Source organism: Balearica regulorum, chromosome 8, assembly GCF_011004875.1.
Source record: "Balearica regulorum gibbericeps isolate bBalReg1 chromosome 8, bBalReg1.pri, whole genome shotgun sequence".
In the NCBI taxonomy this organism is placed as follows: domain Eukaryota; kingdom Metazoa; phylum Chordata; class Aves; order Gruiformes; family Gruidae; genus Balearica; species Balearica regulorum.
The window spans coordinates 6,923,241-6,945,597 of NC_046191.1; the positions used below are offsets into that span (position 1 = coordinate 6,923,241).

General features: G+C 40.8%; 1 protein-coding gene across 2 annotated transcripts in view; it reads left to right on the plus strand.

Annotated features, from left to right (window-relative positions):
* SLC1A7 (solute carrier family 1 member 7) overlaps nt 1-22,357 on the plus strand; it is a 54,622-nt gene that overhangs the window by 21,688 nt on the left and 10,577 nt on the right. For both annotated transcript variants that reach the window (XM_075759386.1, XM_075759387.1), the window contains 4 exons: nt 8,222-8,264; nt 9,161-9,380; nt 13,252-13,351; nt 14,941-15,174. In XM_075759386.1, the coding sequence (XP_075615501.1) occupies nt 8,222-8,264; nt 9,161-9,380; nt 13,252-13,351; nt 14,941-15,174 (597 nt within the window). The remainder of the gene's footprint in view (nt 1-8,221; nt 8,265-9,160; nt 9,381-13,251; nt 13,352-14,940; nt 15,175-22,357) is intronic.

Consider the following 22,357-nt stretch of genomic DNA (forward strand, 5'->3'; position numbering starts at 1 on the left):
TTTTTAGTAGCCTTTTGTGAGTTAAGAAATGAATAAAGGCAAGGTATCAATTTTTAAAAATAATTTAGACTTTGAATGTTTTATTCAAAAGGACAAAATGGGACATACTCACAGGAATAGCGTACAATTTAAAATATTAGGTTTGTTTAATTCTGCAACATATATTCACCTGACAAGCAGAATAGAAAATGCCTATAATTTGGGGATTAACATTTGTAAAACAAGATATATGACTCAGGACCACACAGTTTCCATTAGCAGTTAATATTTCCACCACATTCTCCTGCCATTATCAAAATACCTTTGATTTAGAAGGGTAAATCTTGTTGCAACTTAAATCATGCTAGTCGCTTTTGTCACCAAGGGAAACAAAATTTGATTGATGAGATAAAAACAAAGAAGCAAACACCATAAACATTCACATGAGGAAACTAATCCCAGCTAAACTGGGGTTTTACCCTCCTGTTTTATGTGAGGCTGACTGTGTGTGCAAATCTGGGCACCAGCAAGTGCAGGGTTCACATACATTTTTAGCCTTTCTCAAGTCTAACCAAACAGCATGGCATTGCAAGCTTATTCAGTTCAAAAGCTCCCAATAAAACAATTCAGTGAATATAGTCAGAATCAAATCATGCCTTAAAGCTTGCCACACGAATTTGTACATTTCTGAAGTTTACTGGAAGGATAAATCAGAGCATTTTACCACTGAATATTCAGGATTGCATCTAATTTAATAGCAGGTACCTGGAAACTCAATCTGGCTTAACCAAGAGAGGGGCTTTTTTTTATACCATTAATAGTTAGAAGAGGATATAAACACTGTAGAGGATTTATGTTTTCATGGGAATCCTGAGCACTCTTTAAAATCATTTTCTTTCCCTCTTTTCAAGCTAAGGGCTATAGTCTATTTTATAGAAATTGTATTTCTTGAAAATAGGACAGGAGAAACCCAGTATCTGCTGTAGTTTGGAAAAAGTCCAGGCTGTGCAGAACCAGAAATCACACTTTAAGAAATTTACAGGTGAAGACTGAATTGTATATACACACAATAAGATATTTAAGACTGCATTAAATGATCAAGGGTTTAAACTATGAAAGAACTTTTTAAATAACTTTTCCCTACATTCATGTTTCTTTTGCCAAAAGCCACTGTGTACAATGATAGAAATATTTATCTGTCCACTATGGCAAACTACCATTTTTTACTCATTTCAGATTGCTAGTTTTATTTTATCTCACAGAACCAGCCTGGTGCCAGCACTGTTCTGCACTGTATGTGACCAGATGTTCGCTTCTGGTTAATTTTTAAGCAGTTCAAGCTGCACAGAAGCCCGAACCTCAAGCATTTACAAAAGACTCTGAAGCCCCTAAATGTGTGGTTCCTATTTGGCACAAAAGGAAACCAACATGGAAGAAAGATAATTCCATGATGAAAACAACTCTGTGACGATGGACAATGAAGTAGTTTCTGCTCTCTGGTCAGGAGGCCTTAGTCACAGAGATGGAGGTGCATGAGAGCCAGGAGTTAAAACTGCATTAGGAAAGCTTCAACCCTAAAGGCAAATGATCATCCATCCTTCTGACAATTGGCCTGGACATATTCCAATGTAAACATACACTTTTTATGAAATAACTTTGCCTTCCTGTAACCATAGTGGAAATGTGTTGGGCCTGTCATGCTACCTTTGATATGATTCAGCCTTTTTCAAGATTCCTAAATATGCGATGTACTTGTGCTTCCACTCCAAAGAATGATTTTCTCAGAAAGCCAGAGCCCTGTTGGGGCTGTGTCACCTTTTCTTTCAGAAGAAGCAGGGTAAGGAGGTTCATCCTCCAGATCCCTTACTGGAACTGAAAGGCCATGCAATAGTGTCACCCTCGGGACAGATAAAAAGTCCACATTTGCAAAATGGTTCCACAATATGAGTTCTGCTCTGATCTGCAAAAAAGACAAGCAAGACAAAATGGCTTAGAGCTGATTAGTGATTTTTGCATTCTGGTGGTATCTTGTATCGCAATAATGAGGATTTAAAGGCCTCATTAATTCTGGAAAAGCCTTCTTTGGTCCTTGGTGCAGAAGCCAGTAAGATTGATACTGAGGCTGATCAGTAGTCAGGTGACTACTGATGTACAAGATGCATCTTCCCGTCGGCCCTGAGGTACGTCATTTGTTCAGTCTTGCTGAATTAAATTTTGCCCTTGATCTCAGGAGTGCAAACTCTGATGGATCCCACTGACACCAGCAGGAAGCTATTTCACATGTACACCTATATGACTGAGGACAGGATTTGTGGTTCGTGTGGTACAGTAACAGTAGTCAGGAATCTACACGACTGATGTTGAAATCATGCAGAGGACAGAAAAAGCAAGGAATTTTTTGAGACTAAGCTTAGCCTATAGTGAATAGGAACCACGGTGCTGTTCATTCTTGTGCACAGCTGTAAAACCTTTACAGTTGTCATGTCAAGCTAGTCAGACTCCATTTTTACTCACTCTGTACCCTTGCTGTATAGAGTGACAGGGTAAGATCTCAAACACTGAAGTATGAGAATACTGTCAAATTTCCAGTTCTCAAAACAATGTTCTTGTAAGCTCAGCTATGCTCGTTCAAATTTGAGAGCAGAGTGTCCAAAGCTGTTCTAGGCCCAGTGCAAATATAGGCCAATAAAACATGATGAGCACACGTATGTAGCAAAACCCCAGTCTGGTGGCTTTAATTCCACAGCGTGGGAGACTGCAGCCAAAGTCTGTCTGGTGTGGCAGGGATTAGGTACTGATAACATCAAAGTCTGAGAGCAAAACCAGATTGCTGCTGCAGAGCACAGAGTGCCCCAGAGGGAATGGGTGTTCTAAGTCAAGGAATCGACATCTGCCATACCTGTGGCTGCTCTTACACTAGAGCAACAGGCCTAATTCCTTATTAAAAAGATCTGAAAAAGCTGAATGCTTTGAGTTAACAGATGTTGTAGTCAGGACTTAGAATGAGTATTTCAGATATTTAGTAGTATAACTGTAACCAGAATTTGGCCTATTATTTCTAATAGAAGTTATCCAGCAGCCATCAAACTGGCTATCCCAGTAGCTGTAGGCTAATGTTCTGTGGACAATTCAGCTAACAGCATGAGCAGTAAAACAGTTTAACAGTGCTGATATTTGTATCACTGCTGTAGTTGTCAGAGTCAGCAACCTTCTGAAGAGAGCAAGAAGGCTCCCACGTCCTGGGGAGAGTGCCAAGGCACAGCCTGAGCTGAAAAATGGCTTCCTAACACAATTCAGCTTCCTAAAGCAGTGGAAAACTAGAGGAGCAAAACAAAGAAAATAGTGTTAATAATTGGTAGGTTGATTGCTGGGAGACAGTGGAGAAGGAAAAAGGACCTCCCAGTTCTGTCAGTGATAAGGTGCTAAGTACTCCTACCTGTAATGGGAAGCTGCACCCTCAGAGCTGCTTCTTAGACCAGGTTGTGTCTATACTTGATACTAGTCTTCAGGATTTTCTTCAAATTCTGTGGCTATCAAATTGCAGAACGTATGTTGCCTTAGCCATACAGACACATTTCTAACTCGAGACATCCTTATGTCTGAATCCTCTTATCCCATACAGAACTAGGGAAGGAATCCAAAATTTGCTAGTAGAATAAACCAGCCCATGCATCACAGCAGGTTGTAGTCAAAGAAGGTGTTTAGTAGGTCACTTGTGCGTATGTGCTGCTATCACAGAAAACACAGGCCAGGCATGCTGTGCCAGCTGTGGTTCAATAGCTCATGACCTGTAGAAGGTTCACTGAGCTGATATTGAAGTTTCATGCACATTCACTCTTTTAACCTGTGTTGAACGCTCCTGCTCTGTCTGGCAGAATTCCTGAAGCAGAAGATGCTCTGGGAAATGTTCTTCTTCAGGGCAGGCAATATTTAGCTCTTAATTTTTTATGTAACCAGAAACCATATGTCTCAATTTCTGGTTTACAATCATATCCTTGTCTTAGACCTAAATTTATCTATGTTCCACACCAGCCTCACTTGCTGTTATTTGCTATATTTAATTCCCTATTATTATGTGAAATTATTTCTGCTAGGAATGCTGAATTGTGTCACTGAGGTTAGAGACAATGTTGCTTGTACTAGAGAAATGAATCCCAGATTACCTTAAGTTTCCCACACTGTTATTTTATGTTCTGTATCTTGTTAGCAATCTGAAAGTGATGCTGGAAATTTAGAGGTATTTTATCTATTTAGCTTTCTTAATTGAATAAACACAACAGCATTTATAGGCGGTGACAGCAATGAGTAGCTCAGCTTGAATTATTACTTTGTAAGTACTAACAGTATCTTTAATTCAATAGTTGTCAGTGATAAACACAGTGCCTATTCTGAGTAGAGAGACAGCCTCATTTTATGATCCTGATACCAGATCCATGTGGATAGATCTTTATCTTGTCCAGAATTGCAGTAAAGCTAGTAGAGATCTGCAGGGGCCAGTCTGATGGCAGGCTGGATGCCTGGAAGATAGGTGGGCAGCACAAGGAGAGATCAACAGGCTGCAACACCCTGCCATTCATTTTGTGCAGTGTTTGGGCAAATGCAAGTGTCTGGATCCTGTGCTAGGCTGAAGCTCCCAGCCCAGTGCTCAGGTGTGGTGGGCCAGAGACCTGCAGGAGGGCTGCCCCAAGGCAGCCAGGCTGGCTGGCAGTTATGAGGATCCCACCAGCCCTCCTCATCCCAGTTCCATGATAAGAAGTCAAATACCCCCCCACCAGTCTCACTTCAGTCTCTTGTTCTGAAACATTCCTAGGAGATCCCTGCCAAACATGCGGCTTATGGCTGAAAATATCAGCATGCAGCAAAACATACCCCTAAAGCAAGAATTTCTCAAGCGTTTTCGAAGAGGCCTGACTGAACCAACAAACACTCCCAGTCATCTCCCAGCTCTAAGTCACAGTTTGATACTTTCTTCTCATTATTTGTTTTTAGTCCATTAGAGTTCTCATCCATGAATTGCTCTCTTGAATGTTTTTAATTAACAAAACTAAATTTTGGCTAATACTGGATTTTTTCAATCCAAGTAAACCAGCTTAAAGTAAAAAATAAGCTGAAGCTCTGGCAAACACATTCAGGTCAGCCCTTCACTAGATAAATTGTGTAACTTTGGTAAGGCTAGTCTCAAAGATTGGATCACAGTGCATAATATATTAAAAAATATTGGGAGAATTCCAGTATCCAGTATTAAGTGGGTAGTTGTAATTCCTGCAGGATAAAGAATGATAAAGAAACAAAATGCTTTAATCCTCCACAAATTTGTCTAACATTTAATCTAGCTACTAACCATATGATATTTCCTTTCTCAAGCAGTCTTAATTTGTTCTTAATTCTACTAATTAGGAGTATAAAACTAAGGGAGAAAGTGGAAATCATCAGCAATTAAATTCATATTTCTTTGTAAAGCTAAAGCTCATAGGTGACATGCATATTCAGAGCTGTGCAGGAATCCTTAGCGTGGATCTATGCTTTCAGAATATTTCACATTCACACAGCAGGTCACATCGCAATCATCACACTAACACCATGCACGCCTGTAGCACCTTTCATCTGCTCATCTCAAATTTAATATTATTGAAGCCTTTAACAATCTGGAAGCAGAATTCCCTTATGAGGCATAATAAGGCAGTAACCGTCTTTTCTCTCTAGTGCTTCCCCCTCCTATAAACATCCTCTCTGTCTTCCCAGGTCCAGCTCCATCCAGCTGTTCTTCAGTTAGTCCCCTGTGTCAGCCAAGCCCCGGGGCTCAGGCAGAAGGTCGTGTCTGCATCTGATAGGAAAGGGATGCACAGCTGGCTGTTGTCTGTGTCTTGCTTTGGCTACAGATTCAACATTTGAACCAGAGAATCATCAGCTTTATGGATGATTTGCAGAGATAACCCAGTGCTTTGTGCTGTTGTTACCTGGGTGAAAGCTCTGTTGATGGCAGCACAGCACTCAGCCGTACAGCACTGCTTACAATGGTGTAGTGAGTGTTGTTCACTGCTAACCACATTGCAACAGTGTCTTCAGTGTCTTAAGCTAAATCATTCCAATTAAATGAAAGAGTGTACAAAAGGACTGCATTAATTTAACTAAACCCTGCTAACTTATGATCATTTCCTTACATGAAAAGATGGAATAGATGACCTTCCAACCCAAACCATTCTACGATTCTATGATTCTATATGGTCAAAGCTGCTGTCCTCTGCTATCACCTCCCCGTAGCGCACAGTCATCATCGCACCTGGGGCTCTTAAGCAGGATTAGTAAAATGGAAAGCGATGTTGCAGTGTACAGCACAGATAGTGTACGCTGTTACCCTGCAGGAATGCCAGGTAGCAGGTCACGTTGCAAGGGTGAGTAATCTGAACTGTCTTGCCTGCACTGAGGTGAGCAAAGGCCAGGACAGTTAAAGAAGAGTAACTGAAGTGCTGCACATCAACCTTGTATCTTGCCTGGTAGTAACTTGTCTGTGTAACACGTGTTTGCCCTAAAGCTACAGCCTTACCAAAATGACTAATGATGCCTTTATATGACTTGTCTGCTCTCACACAGAAAGGCCAACAAACCCCCCTCACTTTCAGTCTTCCGTTTCAATCATTAGACAGCACTACTACCCTTTAATTAAAATTCTTCTCCTTCTGTTTAGCCTGAAAAGGATAATTAATTATCTCTTTGTAGCAATTGCTCTCAGTGCCTGATGCTACTGAAACAGATTCTGTCTCATAATTTTAAGTGCGACCATAATGTCACATTATGATCCCTTAAAATAGCAATAAAATTGTTTCTTCTAAGCCAGTGCTGTACAGCATGCTATTGGTGCGACTCCATTAGCAGCAAGCATATGCTGCTGCTGCAAAGAGGAAAGCAGGTCTGGAAAATGTCTCAGTTCAGTATGCATTTAACTGTTCCTATATGTAGCAATTGGAATGAGAATGGGCTTTTCACGTATACTTAGGTGTTGTCCTGTCTTGGGGCTTGAGCTGAACTTTAAGTAAAATGTCTTTTGGTTAGAGAATTCAGGGGTTTCTCCTCACATAAATTTATGTATATGAAAGCATATAATTGGGTCATAGTCTGTCACTGTCTTCTGCCCATAGGTTCAGATGCTTTGGGCTGAAAATAAATCAGTTCTGAAAATGATCCTATTAGAATCATCACACAAATCTTGATTCTCCAATGCTTCACAGAAATGTATGACTTTTTAGCTTTTTTGCCCAATTATACTATGATTCCCCTTTGAAGCCTGTAGAGGGTGTGCTCTCCATTTCAAATTAGGATTGAATGTCTTTCTGCAAAGTAGTAACCTAGCTCAAACTGAAGTTATAAATTAGCTCCAGATATTATTGGGTGAAATGTTATGGACTGAGATACACAGAAAGTCAGAACAGATGACAACGAGAGTCGCTTTTGGAATTAAAAATCTATCATTCTCACTGCAGATCTCGCAGTGTATGGTCATTGCCTTCCTCCGTAGCTCAGCTGTGAGCAAAGATGAAGCTGTTTGCCTCCCTTCAGACTCTTGTTCTGAAGTCTCAGAACCATATTAAAATAAAGTTTAGCAGAGACTGTACAGCACTAATCTCAATTCTTTTAATCAGGAACGAGATCGTCTTTTTGAAAAGCAAACTGTTCTTGACCAAACCACTGCAAAGTCTACATCACTTAGAATTTTAGTGATGAAAGTGTACCAGGAGGTTCTACAGTTTATGAATTATCTCACAGGAGTACTTAAAAGGCCCAAAGTAGATTGCAACACCCAGAGGTCTCAGGAATACATCCCTGAACACTGACTCCGTCTTGAACAGTTCATTATCTAAGTAGGGAAGACAAAATATGCAATAAAGTGATATTCTTCTCCCCAGCTAGCAGATGGGGAAGGGAATGATAGCAATTATGTTGCCCTAGTTACAACATGGAGACTGTGGCAGAGCCAGAAACTGAAATTAGAGCTCCTGGGTCTCGTTCCAGGTATTTAGAGCCAAGTCCCAAACTTTAGTTTGGAGGAACCATGTCTCTGTTGAGTCTTGGTCAGTCAGGTACAGGTGTATGGCATGAATGGGAGAGAGTGACAGTCTTCTGCACCCATCCAGCCCTTGCTCTCTAGTAGGGTAAATAATTGATTTATCATGGGAGACCCAAGACACAGTAAACAGAAGTTGTTTTCAGTTCCATAGAAATTATTCTTTTATTTGTTCATTTTTAGGAACATGTTTCCAGCCAATCTTGTTGAGGCCACATTCAAGCAGGTAAGTGGCTATATTCCTTTTACCACTGATGAAAGAGGTGAGGCAGCATCACATAAAACATGTATCTTCGTAAAACAGAATCCATATATAGACATTGCATATTACTTCAGATACTGTTAGTACCTTCAGCATTTAGGAATTAATGAGTCCCTTCCCATTAGCCTCAGCAGCCTTGGTATCTGAAGGCAAAACAAACAAGCATAAAATGCACAGTGTGACTAGAGAGTAGACAAGCACACCTATGTCAACTCCACCTCCACCTGGAGGAACTTGAGAAAGGTGCTGTAGGGAAGCAGAACAATTTATGCCAGTATGCCTAGAGCATGGTTTCTCTTACCACGAGACTGTAGTCACAGAGTAGCTGGAATCTCTTTAAGAGCACACAGTAACACCGCACAAAGGAAGAACAGAACACCATGTCCAGTTAAAGCAACAAAATTATGTATTTGGGAAGAATCTAATTACTCAGATTGGAATTTGGTGAGGAAACCTCATCTAAAAGTTCTGAGTGAGCAAGAGGCATGGCTATATTTCTTTCACCTGAAGGAATATTTCATGGGAACCTTACCTCTGATGAGGCAAAGAGAAGGGCCCTCAGAACCTCTAGGGAGGTATTCCTGACTAGATCTTATAGGGAATTAGCTCTATCAGGAGATAATGTGTTTGTTGCACAAGGGTCTGATCATAGGAAACTGAAACTCTGATTTTGTTATGCTCTTCCAAAAATTCAACACTTTTTACATATTTTAGCAGCATAGGGACAGGAACTGTCATGCTTCTTTTCGTGCTTGTCCCTTTAACGTGCAGCCTTGTTGAAGCAGAGCACGTAGGAGGTCTCATTAAACTATAAATTCCTGCTGTGATATTATAATAAAAACTATTTTGTTTTCTTTCAGTATCGCACCAAGAGTATTCCCATCATTAAATCTAACAAAGCATCATCTGAAAGCACCACTCGTCGCGTTATAATATATGGAGTCCAGGATGAGAATGGATCCAATGTCCAGAATTTTGCCTTGGATATCACTCCCCCTCCTGAAGTGATTTACAAGTCAGAACCAGGCACTAGTGACGGCATGAATGTGCTAGGGATTGTGATCTTCTCTGCCACAATGGGTAGGTTTCAGACATGTTTGGTTTGTAATAATCCCAGTATCCATTTAAGAGAAGATGATAGGGGTTGGGTTGTTTGGTTTCTTGATCACCTTTTTTAACTGCTTCTATCTAAACTTTGTGGGGAAAAAGGCAAGACTGTTACAGAACTGTTCTTCCAACCTTTCAAAGATAAATCTTTAAAATCCTTGATGACTTTTGTTCCATACAGTTCTGTTTTCTGTGCATGCACTTACATTCTTTTTGTTTTATTTTTTTTTTCTGGATTATTTTGAGCTTTTACTTATGAACCATTGTTTCCTGACTGTAAGAAACACTAATACAGTGTGCTCAGAGGAGGTAGGAATTACTACACCAGGTCATATCTTGCCAATATTCTGTTTCACTCTCTGGCCAGTAGCACAAATCCCAGAGAAAGTTTCAAGAAATTCTGAGATAAACAAATCTGTAGCAGGCTTTCTTTCCAAATCCCAAGAAGTTTGTACAGTTGTAATGCCCAGAGCTCCAGGTGTTGTAATACAAGAACAAAGAACTTCCCACACTGCTCTTGGCTCAGGGGGCATCGAGCTGAGACACCCCTTGCTCTCATGGCTGGATGTTTCAGCCCTGCAGCTGGCAGACCAAGACAAACCTGCTCCCAAACCAACTCCTTGGCTAAAGTTCCCCCCACAAGGCAGAAAATTACTTTAGCCCTGGAATCTGCTCTGTCTGTTGCTCTTGCCCAATTTTAGTCACATTTTACCACATTATTAGTGCAGAATATAACTGTCACTTATCTATGTAAGAACACAATTCAGATAATGAACATCAGTGATACCCTGATTAAGTGAGCTACAAAGGTATATTGTTTTATCAGTTTTAAATCTGCGGATCTTCTCTTTGACTGAAACTTCTTGATTTTATTTTTGCCATCTTGCAATGCTGATAGTTATATACCATCTAGTAGCTTATCGCAGTGGACTCTAAGAGCTTCTGTCTGGCTACTTTATTCAGTTTCACTTGCTGGAGGAACTCAGTGGTGCCATGTGTGTTATATTATGTTTGTGGATTTGGAAGAGGGAATTCAAACAAACATGCCCTAGTTAATCATAAAGTTCTGATGATTTTTACAAGAAGATACTGATCAAATGTTCCTTATCTAAATCTGTTCTTGGAAGTTAATTTGGTCAGCAGAGGTAGTTCCATAAAACATCTTTGTTTAGTATATTATGGTTCATAGCAGCACAAGGGGTCAAAAAATCAAGTCTGGATTTAGCAGATTTCTCTCTCTTTTTTAGTTTCTCCAGAGGGTGGTATTTCACATGCAACATTGCTGGAAATTGACTGTGCCCCAGTTTGTTGTATTTTATAGTCAATTCCCAAAGTACAATGTCACAGCAAACACTATTCCAGCCGAAAAGTATTGGATATAAATGAATTAATTACATGTGCTTATTAGGATCAAGGGCAATTTTGTACTTCTGAGTACAGAAGATCATTCATTGTTTTTCCAGAACTGAATGTATTACTTTTACCATGCTCCTAAGTCTTGCTGGGCTGGGGCTCAAGAGATGGAAGCTGACAGCTGGTTTCTTCCTGGCTGATGTACAGAAAATGTACGGCCAGTACTGCCATGTACAGCATAGCCCCAGCTGCTGGGTCAGCTGTGACTGTTAACTGTGAACAAACCTGAGACACCAAACCCTCAAAATCTGTCATCTACCGATGACTATTTCAGACTGTCATTTTGAACAAAGGATGCAGCCAAGCATTTATCAGCTTTCTGCACCTCCCAAAAAAATGGAAGCAATGAGACAGGAGACATATGGTTTGAATCTCTGTGAAAGAAGAGCATCCTTCCAAAGTTTATATTTAGTGCAAAAAAATGGTATACAGACCTTCCTGCTTTGTAACAGTTTTGCTGGCTTTGGCTGAGTCTTACTTGTAGAAGGGTCTTTTTATACCACTTTGGCATAGAAAGCCAGCATTAGGGTGGGTATGAGTTCTTGTTACACCTTATTTAAGGTCCTTGAACAGCATCAGAATAGCATAAAGGGACAAGAATTTAGACTTGAGCTAACTGTCTTTTCCTGAAGTGGGAGCTGAATTCCTTAGTAATCTCAGTCCAGGAATAAATCCTGTACATGAACGATTGGACTTCTTTGCCAGTCATGCATTAAAATGGGCAACATTTGAAAGGAAGAGTGTGAGGTCAAAACACCTGAAGAGTCTTGATGCTGGGCTCAGCTGTGACTAGCTGTATTACCTCTTCTCACACAGTGTGCAGGAATTTCTGTTAGAGATTATCACAAGTGGCTAAGTATTTAAACATCTGCTCTTTTTATCTTGGAGGAGCACACGTTATTTATTCTCTACAAGGAAAATGTTTGCACTGAAATGGAACTTGGTACACCAGGGCTGCAGACAGAAGGCCCCAGTCCTGCCTGCTCCCCTGTCTGTTCCCACCAAGAGGCACGTGCCTACGTAGGACAGTAACTTATAGAGCAAATTACAGTTATTCCTGTAAAATTAAAAAGAAGGCATTTCTTCTTTTTGGCATTATACAGAATAAGAAGCCAAGACTTGTAAAACTGCCACCGACCAGACTAGAAGAGCTGAAATATACTTAATGGCCTATTACCAAAGATGAGCAACATACTTAATAAAGGAGTGTTGTCTTCTGATTTAAAAGTTACAGCTTAGATGAATATTAACAGGCTTCCAAATCCACATCTTGAATGCACTGTTATTGTGAAATCTCTGGATAAAACAGCTGAGAGCTCCCTCCCTGCCTCAGGAGGAGATTGCCCTGGAAGCGGTGCTGCCTGACACGTGGCTTGCAAGTGCAGCTGTGGTCTCCCAGGGACAGAGCCTGGGCTCCTGCTCAAAGCAAGGACGCTGCATATCCAGAGCACGCAGTGGCAGCATGCACCCCACTCATACCCCCCTGCTTCCCCATGATACTCTCTTCAAAGGCAGCTAGCTTTTGAAGTGCTTCCCTGAGCAATTAACTTGATCACTTGTAATCCTTTCAGGGAGGGATGGCAGCAAAATTAATAAAATAATAGAAAAATTATTTATATGCATTATTGGAAAGTAACACTATCTGGTGAATATGTGGTTAGATCACACATCACAGAGTTGTATTCTTTTCCTTTCTGAGCACTGGGTGCAGATAAATGGGTTTTCTTTGCTGGTTAGTCTGTATAGCAATTTGGCTTTTCTTCACGTTGCATTTACTTATCTCCCCCAAGTTTGCAATGCCTGACTGATTATGAGGGTTGGTTGTTATTATGTACACAGATACCTACTAAAAATAGGATGGAGACACCCCCCCCCCCCCCCCATCCTAACAGATACCTACTAAAAATAAGATGGAGACCCCCCTTATTAACTCCCTGTTACCAGAACAAACCTTAATACTGGCTTTGCCCCAGGAGTGCCTCATGGATGCTGCCCAGTTGTATGCAGAGCACAGTGGTAAGGCAGACTGCAGGCAGAGACAGGTTCCTTCATTAGAAAAATGTTTCTCAGTTTGTCTTCCATGGATCCCCCAGATCAGGCTTGCTAATAGGGGGGTAAATATACAACACACAAATCTATACTGCCACAGGGAAACTTTCAGGGAACTGCAAATGAAAAAACACTGAGCTAGGGGAGAGTGCCCTGTATGGAGTCAAAGCACAAGACTGTGGCCTGGCTCCCCCACAGTCTCATTGTGTTTGTGTGTGTAAGGTGAGATTTTCAGACAGCACATCTGTTTATACAGCACAAAGATCCGTATTCTTCCAGTTAACTCCCACTTAGTTCACTTTGAACTACAGCAGGGAGGAAGAGCACTGGGGCTTTGCATGAAGGCACCTGAGAAATTGAACCTGAATGCCTTTGTTTGCAGGTATAATGTTGGGAAGAATGGGGAACAGTGGTGTTCCTTTAGTCAGCTTTTGCCAGTGCTTAAACGAATCTGTCATGAAGATAGTGGCAGTTGCTGTTTGGTAAGTAACTGTTTTAGTAAGAAAATCCTTTTTTTTTTTTTTAAAGAGTAAGAAAATTTCAACAGAAGAGGATGTACAGAAATGTCATAAACTGATTTCCAGGGAAATAAATTAGGGTGAGCAATCCTTAGCTTTGCCCCAGCATTTGAAGGAAGATACAAACACACACATCCTGTCCCTGGCTTGTACTGTCATTTTGACAGAGGCACCCCATATATTACTCCCAAATAATGAAAGATGGTATAGCTCTGTGTGTGTGTGTTGTATGCACTAGGGTCACTGCCAATCCTTGAGCATGCCAAGAGGGATTATGATATATCCAGCCCTTACAAGGAAGGAGCATGATGAGATGCTCAAGCTGGTATTTCCATCCCTTACAGCACTGCTCCACTAGAAATACCAGCGTGGGAGAGGGCTGGGCTCTTGAGCTGACGGGACTACTGTCATTAGTGTGGTTGCTGCGAGCTTGGCTATCTCTGTACTGAACAGCACGGTGGAGATGATGTACCCAGAGTACCTGGCACTTGGGATGTCTCCAGTCAGCAGAATAGCCCTCAATGAACCATCTGGCCATGTCACTTAGGAAATGCCTTCAGAGCAATCCTAAATTACACTGAGAGGCAGCTAGACCTGCCAACCCACCTGCCCCAAAGATCAGAACAACAGTAAGTGACTGCCAACAACAAAAACTATCAGCTTAGCATCTTCCCCATCCTTCAGAAGGTCCCCAAACGTGGCTCTGCCCAGTGTGTGGGGATCCCGCTACCAGCACCCAGCCTTTGTTTCCAGCTACCTGGTCGAGTCTGACTGAACTGGGTCAGGGAATGATCACTTGGTTAGATGGGTCCAAGGAGGCAGTAATTTCTGGAAGGATGAGAGGGAAGGGGCAAGTCTCTGATGATGGCACAGCTTGCAAGTGGAAGATGGCTGGATGTCCCCAGATCTATTTTTATTTATTTTTTAATCTTAAGCTCTTTCGGCACCTATGGCTTTGTGTCCAGCCACACACACAAGCACAACAGTTTTGATAAAGCACCTATCCCACATCCAGTCCAGAGAGGGTTCATAAACAAGGTTATTTTTCTGCCTGTCTGCCCCAAATCAAACTCCCAGGCAGTCCAAGAGCATGTCTAGTGCATATTGGTATTTCTCCTATGTCTTCCAAAGGCAACATAAACATTTACTTAACAGCTTCCAACTAAAATCCATGAACAGGTACACGAGCACAATCACATGAGAGGAGCTTAGGATTCATTCCCCCTCTCCCCAGTAAAAGACCTGCCTTAAACTAAAAAGTCAGAGCTACATTCTGAACCAAAACATTTTAAAGCCATTCCCAACCAGCACCATAACCTCAGCTATGCTGAGGAGTACCCCACTTAAAACATTGTTTAGCCCAGTGCTTCAAGCACACTCCTCAGGTGTGAGAGAGCAGGGCTTAGTCTGATAAAACCACGGAACCCAGCTGTGCCGCTTCCAGACAGGCTGCTGTTACTGCACTGCTACTGCAAGTACAAGGATTTCCCGTCTCATACTGTTTGATGGAAGTGAGCTATCTCTTAATAATGACTGTCTGTCTTTTTGCTCAGGTATTTTCCATTCGGAATTGTGTTCCTCATTGCTGGTAAAATCTTAGAAATGGATGACCCTTCAGCCATTGGGAAGAAACTGGGTTTCTATGCCATTACGGTGGTTTGTGGCCTGGTGGTGCATGGGCTGTTTATTCTGCCAATGATGTACTTCTTCATCACTAAGAAGAATCCCATTGTCTTCATCAGAGGGATTCTTCAAGCCTTGCTCATTGCTCTAGCCACATCCTCCAGGTATTGTACAGTTTCTAGACAGATGTGACAAAATATTTGCTGGATCCTTACTACAGCTTTCGCTTGGGAACTGCACACTATAGCTGTACTGGAGCAGATATATTTGTATCTGAACAATGGCCTGTGTCAAATTTGTTGCTATACTTGTAAAAGATGCGTGTCTCAACATTTGGAAGTTATGTGTGGGAGCCATTTGGCAATAATGTTTGTCACATTGTTTTCCCTCAGTTTAAAAAATATTGGACAAAAATGTTCTTTCTTAGAGGACTAGAAAGGAAATAAGGGTATTTTTCCATAAAAACAAACATTGTGCCTCTACAAAGTTAATATATATAAGGGACACATAGTTTCTCCAGACTTCATTTATGGTATTAGTGGAGAACCTCCTAATTCAGCCATATGGAAACATTTTAGCCTTTCTACTCATGTTAGTCTTTGTTTCTTGGTACATTAAGAAAAGGCTGTAGTTGCAAGCTATTGTCCAGCACTGGGAAAGTATTTAGCTACTCTGCTCAAGGAATAATATATTTTGCATCCTTTTTAAGGAGGATGTACCCTGAGTTTTAACCATAGCTGAACAAAGGTACTGTGAAAGTGGGAAACAGCTTGTGAACTGGTTATGAAAATGACTCCCAACATGGATAAACTGGTGTGTGAGAAGTGCTTGAAAGGGCTGGAATTGTCTTGCATGGAGTGGAGACAAGAATGACAGCTAAAATAATATTTCCGTGTAGCCAATATCATGAAAACACAGTTTCATGGAATCTGTGGCTGGAGGCTTGTTACTCTGAAGTAACAAGAGCAGCTATACCTACCACTTTTTATGCAGTAATAAAATCCACAGTGCAAGCGGAGAATGCCAGGTAAATAGGTCTCTTTAGCACATCTTATATATTCATTATTTCTACTGTCAGCCGTAAACGAAGAGAACTAAAGAAAGGAAAAGATACATTTCTTTTATCGCATTTTTTCTTTCGGATTTTTAAAGTTCTTGTTACTTTACAGAGAGACTGGAAAATACTAAATTCTTATCCAGATTTTGAAATGATGACAGCTAGTGACAAACACCTAACTTCATCTACCTAATTTAGACTTCAAATTAGTAATTAGTACAAAATCAATGATAAATTAGGAACATCTATTTATAAAGAAACATAATGAAAAAATAAAAGGTTTTATTAACCCCAAAATATTTATTCTAATTAACAATAAGGACTGAGGAGTACTTCATCTAGTTATACTTAAATACTGATCCCTTCTTCCATCTTATAATAATTTCTATAATAAGTTGAGCTCTGATGACTAATGTATCCTTTCAGGCAATAGCATTGTACCAGCTTCTTATCCCTTGTGCCTCTAATCTTACTTTTCTCCATAACTTCCCAAGTGTAATCTCTCCTATAATGGAGTAACCCACATCATAGAAATAAAGTGCATTTGTAAATGGTGGGATTACAGAAGGAAAAGGCAGGAACGACATACAGATGAAAAGTTCTGGGAAAGCAGTCAAACAAATATTGATTTAAATAATTTGTTTTTAGTAGTCTCATAAGGGCTGTTATGTAATCAGCGCATATGGCTTTCCATAGGGCATCATCACTGATAAATAATTATGTGAGTTTTGCAGAAATCTGGAACTCTTACGCGAATTATCAAAGTAAATAAATACATGAAGAAGTAACAATGTAAATTCCCTGAACTCAGATTAGTTGATGTCATTCATTTTTGCTATAATCCTCTGCAAAACTATTTTTGTAACAAAACATTACTTTGCAATGCAGTAATTACCATCAATGCTAAAAGAGAAATAATCTCTATTTTACTGACGTGAGAATGACAAAGAGAAAACTTAAGTTGTACTAGACCTGTGCCAGACTTGGGAAAAGAGCCTAAAACTTTTATCCCCAGCCCATTGGCCTGATTAGGCTCATTACAGTTCTAGCTAGGTCCAGCAAGGTAATTTGGGGCAGGAAGGTCAAATGCAGATGGCTGTCATGAATATATGCACAGTGGTTAGGGCAGGAGTAAGCACAGCAGAAGGAATGTATAGGAATTAAAAGAAAGGTGGGGAGGGAATGATTATTTCAGTACATTTGGAAGGTATTGGCTTTCCACTATGTTTCATTTTACAAGGTGTTTTCATATATAACAGTTTGCTCCAAACCGACCTATAATGAGCAACACACTGTGAAATACAAAGTCAAGAAAAAAATCATGTGCTGGGTGGTGTTTTAAACTCTAGTTAGGTTTAAATAATTAAGGCAAGCTGTTTCATTAGAACAGAAAAAGTTTGTAGCTTGAGATGTTGTCACATCCCCAGATTCAAGTAAGATGCTAATTTTGCACTCAGAGATGTTAGTGTTGGAAAAGGCTCATCAGGTTCACATTTGACACGCTTGACTATCTGCCCTGCTCCTCTAAGAATTCTGTTTCTGAAGAACTCTGTTGCTGACAGCTTGGGGTTTTTAATCTGTGCCTTTCCATGCCTTCTCTTTTTCTAGAAAAAGAGCATTTTTCTCTCAAAATCTAATCTGAATTTTTCTCTTTTTAGAAAAAAAAAAAATTGTTCCTTGTTCTACCTTTAGCATGTATAGAAGAGTCTGTCCTTTTCTCTTCTTTGCTGTTAATAAGCAACAAAAATAACCAACCTTTTTACCAGTATAGTTCCCTTTATCAAGGGAGGTTTAATAAAGACTTAAAAGATCAGCACATATTTCCATCATTTTCAAAAACAGATTACTTATCTTAATTTTCCTTATTTTACATAAGCATTGCATTTTGATTTTATAACCAATTTACTAGTCCTTTACTGGTCTGGCAACTGTCAGGGCTTGTGCTTTTTTAAATAGTGATCTCCCATTCCTATCAAGACAGTTCGTTGTTTCTTCATTGGATCTCATCTCCTTACTCCGTCTCTAGATCTGAGAGTATCAAGCCACTTTAAAATCATGAAGAGCCCTCTTTGCAATTCATAATATATTCAGGTCCAAGTTGCTTATAATGTATTTCGAGGTTAGAAATGTTCCAATGCCAATATCATCAACCATAGTAATCATAGAATCATAGAATCATAGAATCATAGAATGGTTTGGGTTGGAAGGGACCCTAAAGATCATCTAGTTCCAGCCCTCCTGCTGCGGGCAGGGACACCCTCCACTAGACCACGTTGCCCAAAGCCTCATCCAACCTGGTCTTAAACACTTCCAGGGATGAGGCATCCACAACCTCTCTGGGCAACCTGTGCCAGTGCCTCACCACTCTGACAGTAAAGAATTTCTTCCTAACATCTAATCTAAATTGACCCTCCTTCAGATTAAACCTATTACCCCTTGTCCTGTCACTACACTCCCTCATAAACAGTCCCTCACCGTCTTTTCTGTAGGTCCCCTTCAGAAACTGGTAAGCTGCAATTAGATCTCCCCGGAGCCTTCTCTTCTCCAGGCTGAACAATCCCAACTCTCTCAGCCTGTCCTCATAGGAGAGGTGCTCCAGCCCTCTGATCAGCTTCGTGGCCCTCCTCTGGACTTGCTCCAACACCTCCATGTCTCTCCTGTACTGGGGCCCCCAGAGCTGGACGCAGTACTCCAGGTGGGGTCTCACAAGAGTGGAGTAGAGGGGCAGGATCACCTCCCTCGACCCGCTGGTCACACCTCTTTTGATGCAGCCCAGGACACGGTTGGCTTTCTGGGCTGCAAGCGCACACTGCCGGCTCATGTTGAGCTTCTCATCAATCAATACCCCCAAGTCCTTCTCCTCAGGGCTGCTTTCAATCCATTCCTCACCCAGCCTCTAGTTGTGCTTGGGATTGCGCCAACCCATGTGCAGTGGAATAAGACAAAAAGTCAGACATGGTATGTAGTCACCAAAATGCACAACCAGTTCTACAAAGGGATGCAGGGGTTTGAGTCTCTGTTCTACATATGAGTGCCTAAGTTATATTACTACTTGGAGAAAGTCCAACATTGGTTGGTTTGAGAATTTTTAGATCAGCTCTTTTTTCTGTCAAGTACTTGTAGAAGCATAAGGAAAGAACATGCATGCTTTCTAGCAAATTTTTTTAAAAGACCCGCATATCACAGTGATTGTCATTGCAAAGCCTAACTTTTAGGAAAATTTCAACCACATAGGATGCCTGTGGTTCATTTTGGAACTTAGCGCTTCATTAGGAGAGTTGGGGTCCTAGGAAAGAGCCCCAAAAGCCAGTGTGGTAAGGAGAGCTAGGCAGGCATCAGGCACAGCTATAAAGCAAAAGTCTCAACGTACAGAACTGGTGAGGGGGAGCTGTCTCTCTCTGCTGAGTCTCTCCAAGGTAAACCAATCTTTACTCAAGTTTTTCTCCACCCCCGTTCCCTTACCCCAAGATGGTGTCAGAGTGCCTGCTCACAGTGGGGAATACTCGGGGAATTCAGCTTTCCCTTAAACCTGTGCTGACTTTGACTCTGCTGGGCTCGACTCCCAGGAGACAGCCCCTCTCCTGGGGATATCCAGTACTTTAAGATAGCACTGTCTCCCCATCCACTGTGCAAGGAAAAATTACATATTTATAGGCCCAGAGAGGGCGTGAACAGATCTCTGGTACCAGCAGGCAGCTCAGCCTGTCAAGAATCACCAGCAGGACTTGCTACCAGATTTAGTATCTTTATTGTCAGAAGCTAATATACCACCAAAGTTAAGGTGAGTCCTGAGGAAAGGCTCTGAACTTACAGATTTGGGGTTTGGACATGTTTGATTGATTGAACTCTGTTTGCCTGTTCTTAACAGTTTGTATATTTTGCAAATCCAACACAGGTCCAGCATGGGTTTTAATGGTTTTCTGCTCAAATAGCAGTGCCTTCTCTAGAGATAGCTGAACTTTTCACCTTTGTTTCACTGAAAGGAATGGATACTGCACATAACTGAGCTGTTGCCAAAAGAATATGCACAAATAATTGGGGCTGGACAGGAGAGCTGCTTCTCCTGATAGTCAACACATCTGTATTTGGTTAAATAATACTTGCCACAGGGGCATTATATAACACTCATAATGTGGGTATTGGATTTTCAGATCATCTTAAACAAGAACAAAAAGTTGGTTTTAAGCATATTGATTTGTTTCTGGGAGATGTTTCTGTCAGTTCATGTCTACATCTAGAGATAGAAAGCAAGCCACAGATCAGTGCCCTGATACTCATTCCACCTACTTGGCACCTCTGGAAAACTTTCTTTTTAAGCTAAAAGTCAAACTGCAAGAATCAAAACCAATACCATGTACAAAACCCAAAAATGTAACACAAGGGAGCCTGAAAGCCCCTAAACAGCCATCTCATGGCAATGATTTTATTGAATCTGAGCATTATTTCAACCCATTTCCCTCTAGCAAAAGGTTCTGCACTCCATTCTCAGTCCCCTTCTATTTCTCCAGAAATCCCGGTCACAGCAGTATTTATGTTTGCACAGACATTACTGGAGAGGCAGGGACAGAGATCTTATTCCTTTGCTGCATCATTCAGGACATAAAGAACTCAATCCCTACAACTAGCACCAAGTCCCTGCACCAGGCACCTGGCCAGCCAGCCCCTGAAGCTAAACCCTTGGCCCCAGTACAAGCTGGCTTTGGCAACAGGCATCCATTGCAATGTACACAGCTCTTCTTTACTATATCAGTAAATTGTGTACTGCACATGCTGTCATTGCCCACCTAGCCCTGCTCTGTGGTGTTCAGGCCGCATAGCTGTAGATTTCTGACTTGCTGCTTTCTTTCTCCCGCATTGACCCTGATCTTGTTGCCTCTTACGGTACTGAAAAAAGCAGTATTTGTCCTACAGACAAAATTCCTCTTGATTTTAGCTTTCCTCATTCCAATGGCAAGAGGGAATTTTATTTTTCTAGGTCATCTTTCCATATCATTAATGAATTAAAGCAGCATCTTCTCAGTGGTACATCCCATCAAAAGAAGCAATTTTCATCTTCTCTGAAGACAAGTGAGTTTTTCAAGGGTTTTGCTGCTTATGAAACACTGAGATCTTGGCTATTGCACAGTGTAAATTAAAGGCAGATTTAGGAAAAGGGAGATGAGATCAGTTTGTTGATTTTTTTGGAGCAAATATCAAAATGCATTTGAATGATAAGATAAACAGAGCAGGCTGAACAGCTGTTCTTCCACAGTGACTAGCTGTCTTTGTGGCTCACACTAGTAAGAGCTTGGCCTGATCCAGCATTAGCTTATGCTCAGTCTCTGCAGCTGCAGCATTTTATCCCAAAATTGAGATAAGACTCTAAAAATGTATTCTTAATTGTTAGAGTTAGTGGTGGGAGAAGATACCTCTCTTCTTAGCTGAAAGCTTTAGGACAGTTTTTAAAAGACTTAACAGATTAAGATCAGTGCTTTAGAGTATTTTTTCCTCCTAATAAATGTTACACATCAGGCTTTCATGTTACTGCTCCACTGTTTAACACTAGATAAAGCAGCTTTCAAGAAAGCAAACTTCACCTAATTTAACTGGAAAGACAAATTATTTATTTGAGAATTTTTTCTTTTTTATTATAATATTTAATAAACAACAAAACCAACATCTAGTTATATGCCCTAGAAATTTTACTTAACAGCACAAAATTAATGAAAGAAACACCTGATTCTGTGAGATAACGCACAAGTTTAAAAGTTGAATTCATGCAAAACCAGTGTCATACATACCATTTACAACAGTGGAAATAGATACAGATTTTGCTGGTTGTGCCATTGGTATTATGGGATTGTTTTTCACAATGTTTGTCACATCTCAATCAAATCAGAAGATGTCAGTCAGTTAAAATTTATATGTTTCACAGCTCAGCTCTCTGCCCTCAGAACAGGAAGACATTTAGGTTTAAAATTCTGGTATATCAAAGTGTGGGCAAGGTGGAAAAGGACTTGTAAGATTACCTTTTTCTCCTCTTTTTCCCTCAAAGAAATTAGAGAAGAGTTTTGTTACAGAAAAGCAAAATGGCCAAGGAAAGACTGTCTTTAAAAATAAGTAACCCTCCACTAGCAAGGTTGTAGGAAGTAGCTGCAAGGAAGGAAGGCAATGAATAGTAAGTTTAGTAATTGCTTCCTGGCCATGCTGATAGTTAAGAACATCTAGAAGTGTTACTGTGGTGGTCTGCTCCTAGTTACACCTACACCGGGTGTTCAGTTCCACATTATCTGTGAGCCGCAGCCTCGCCC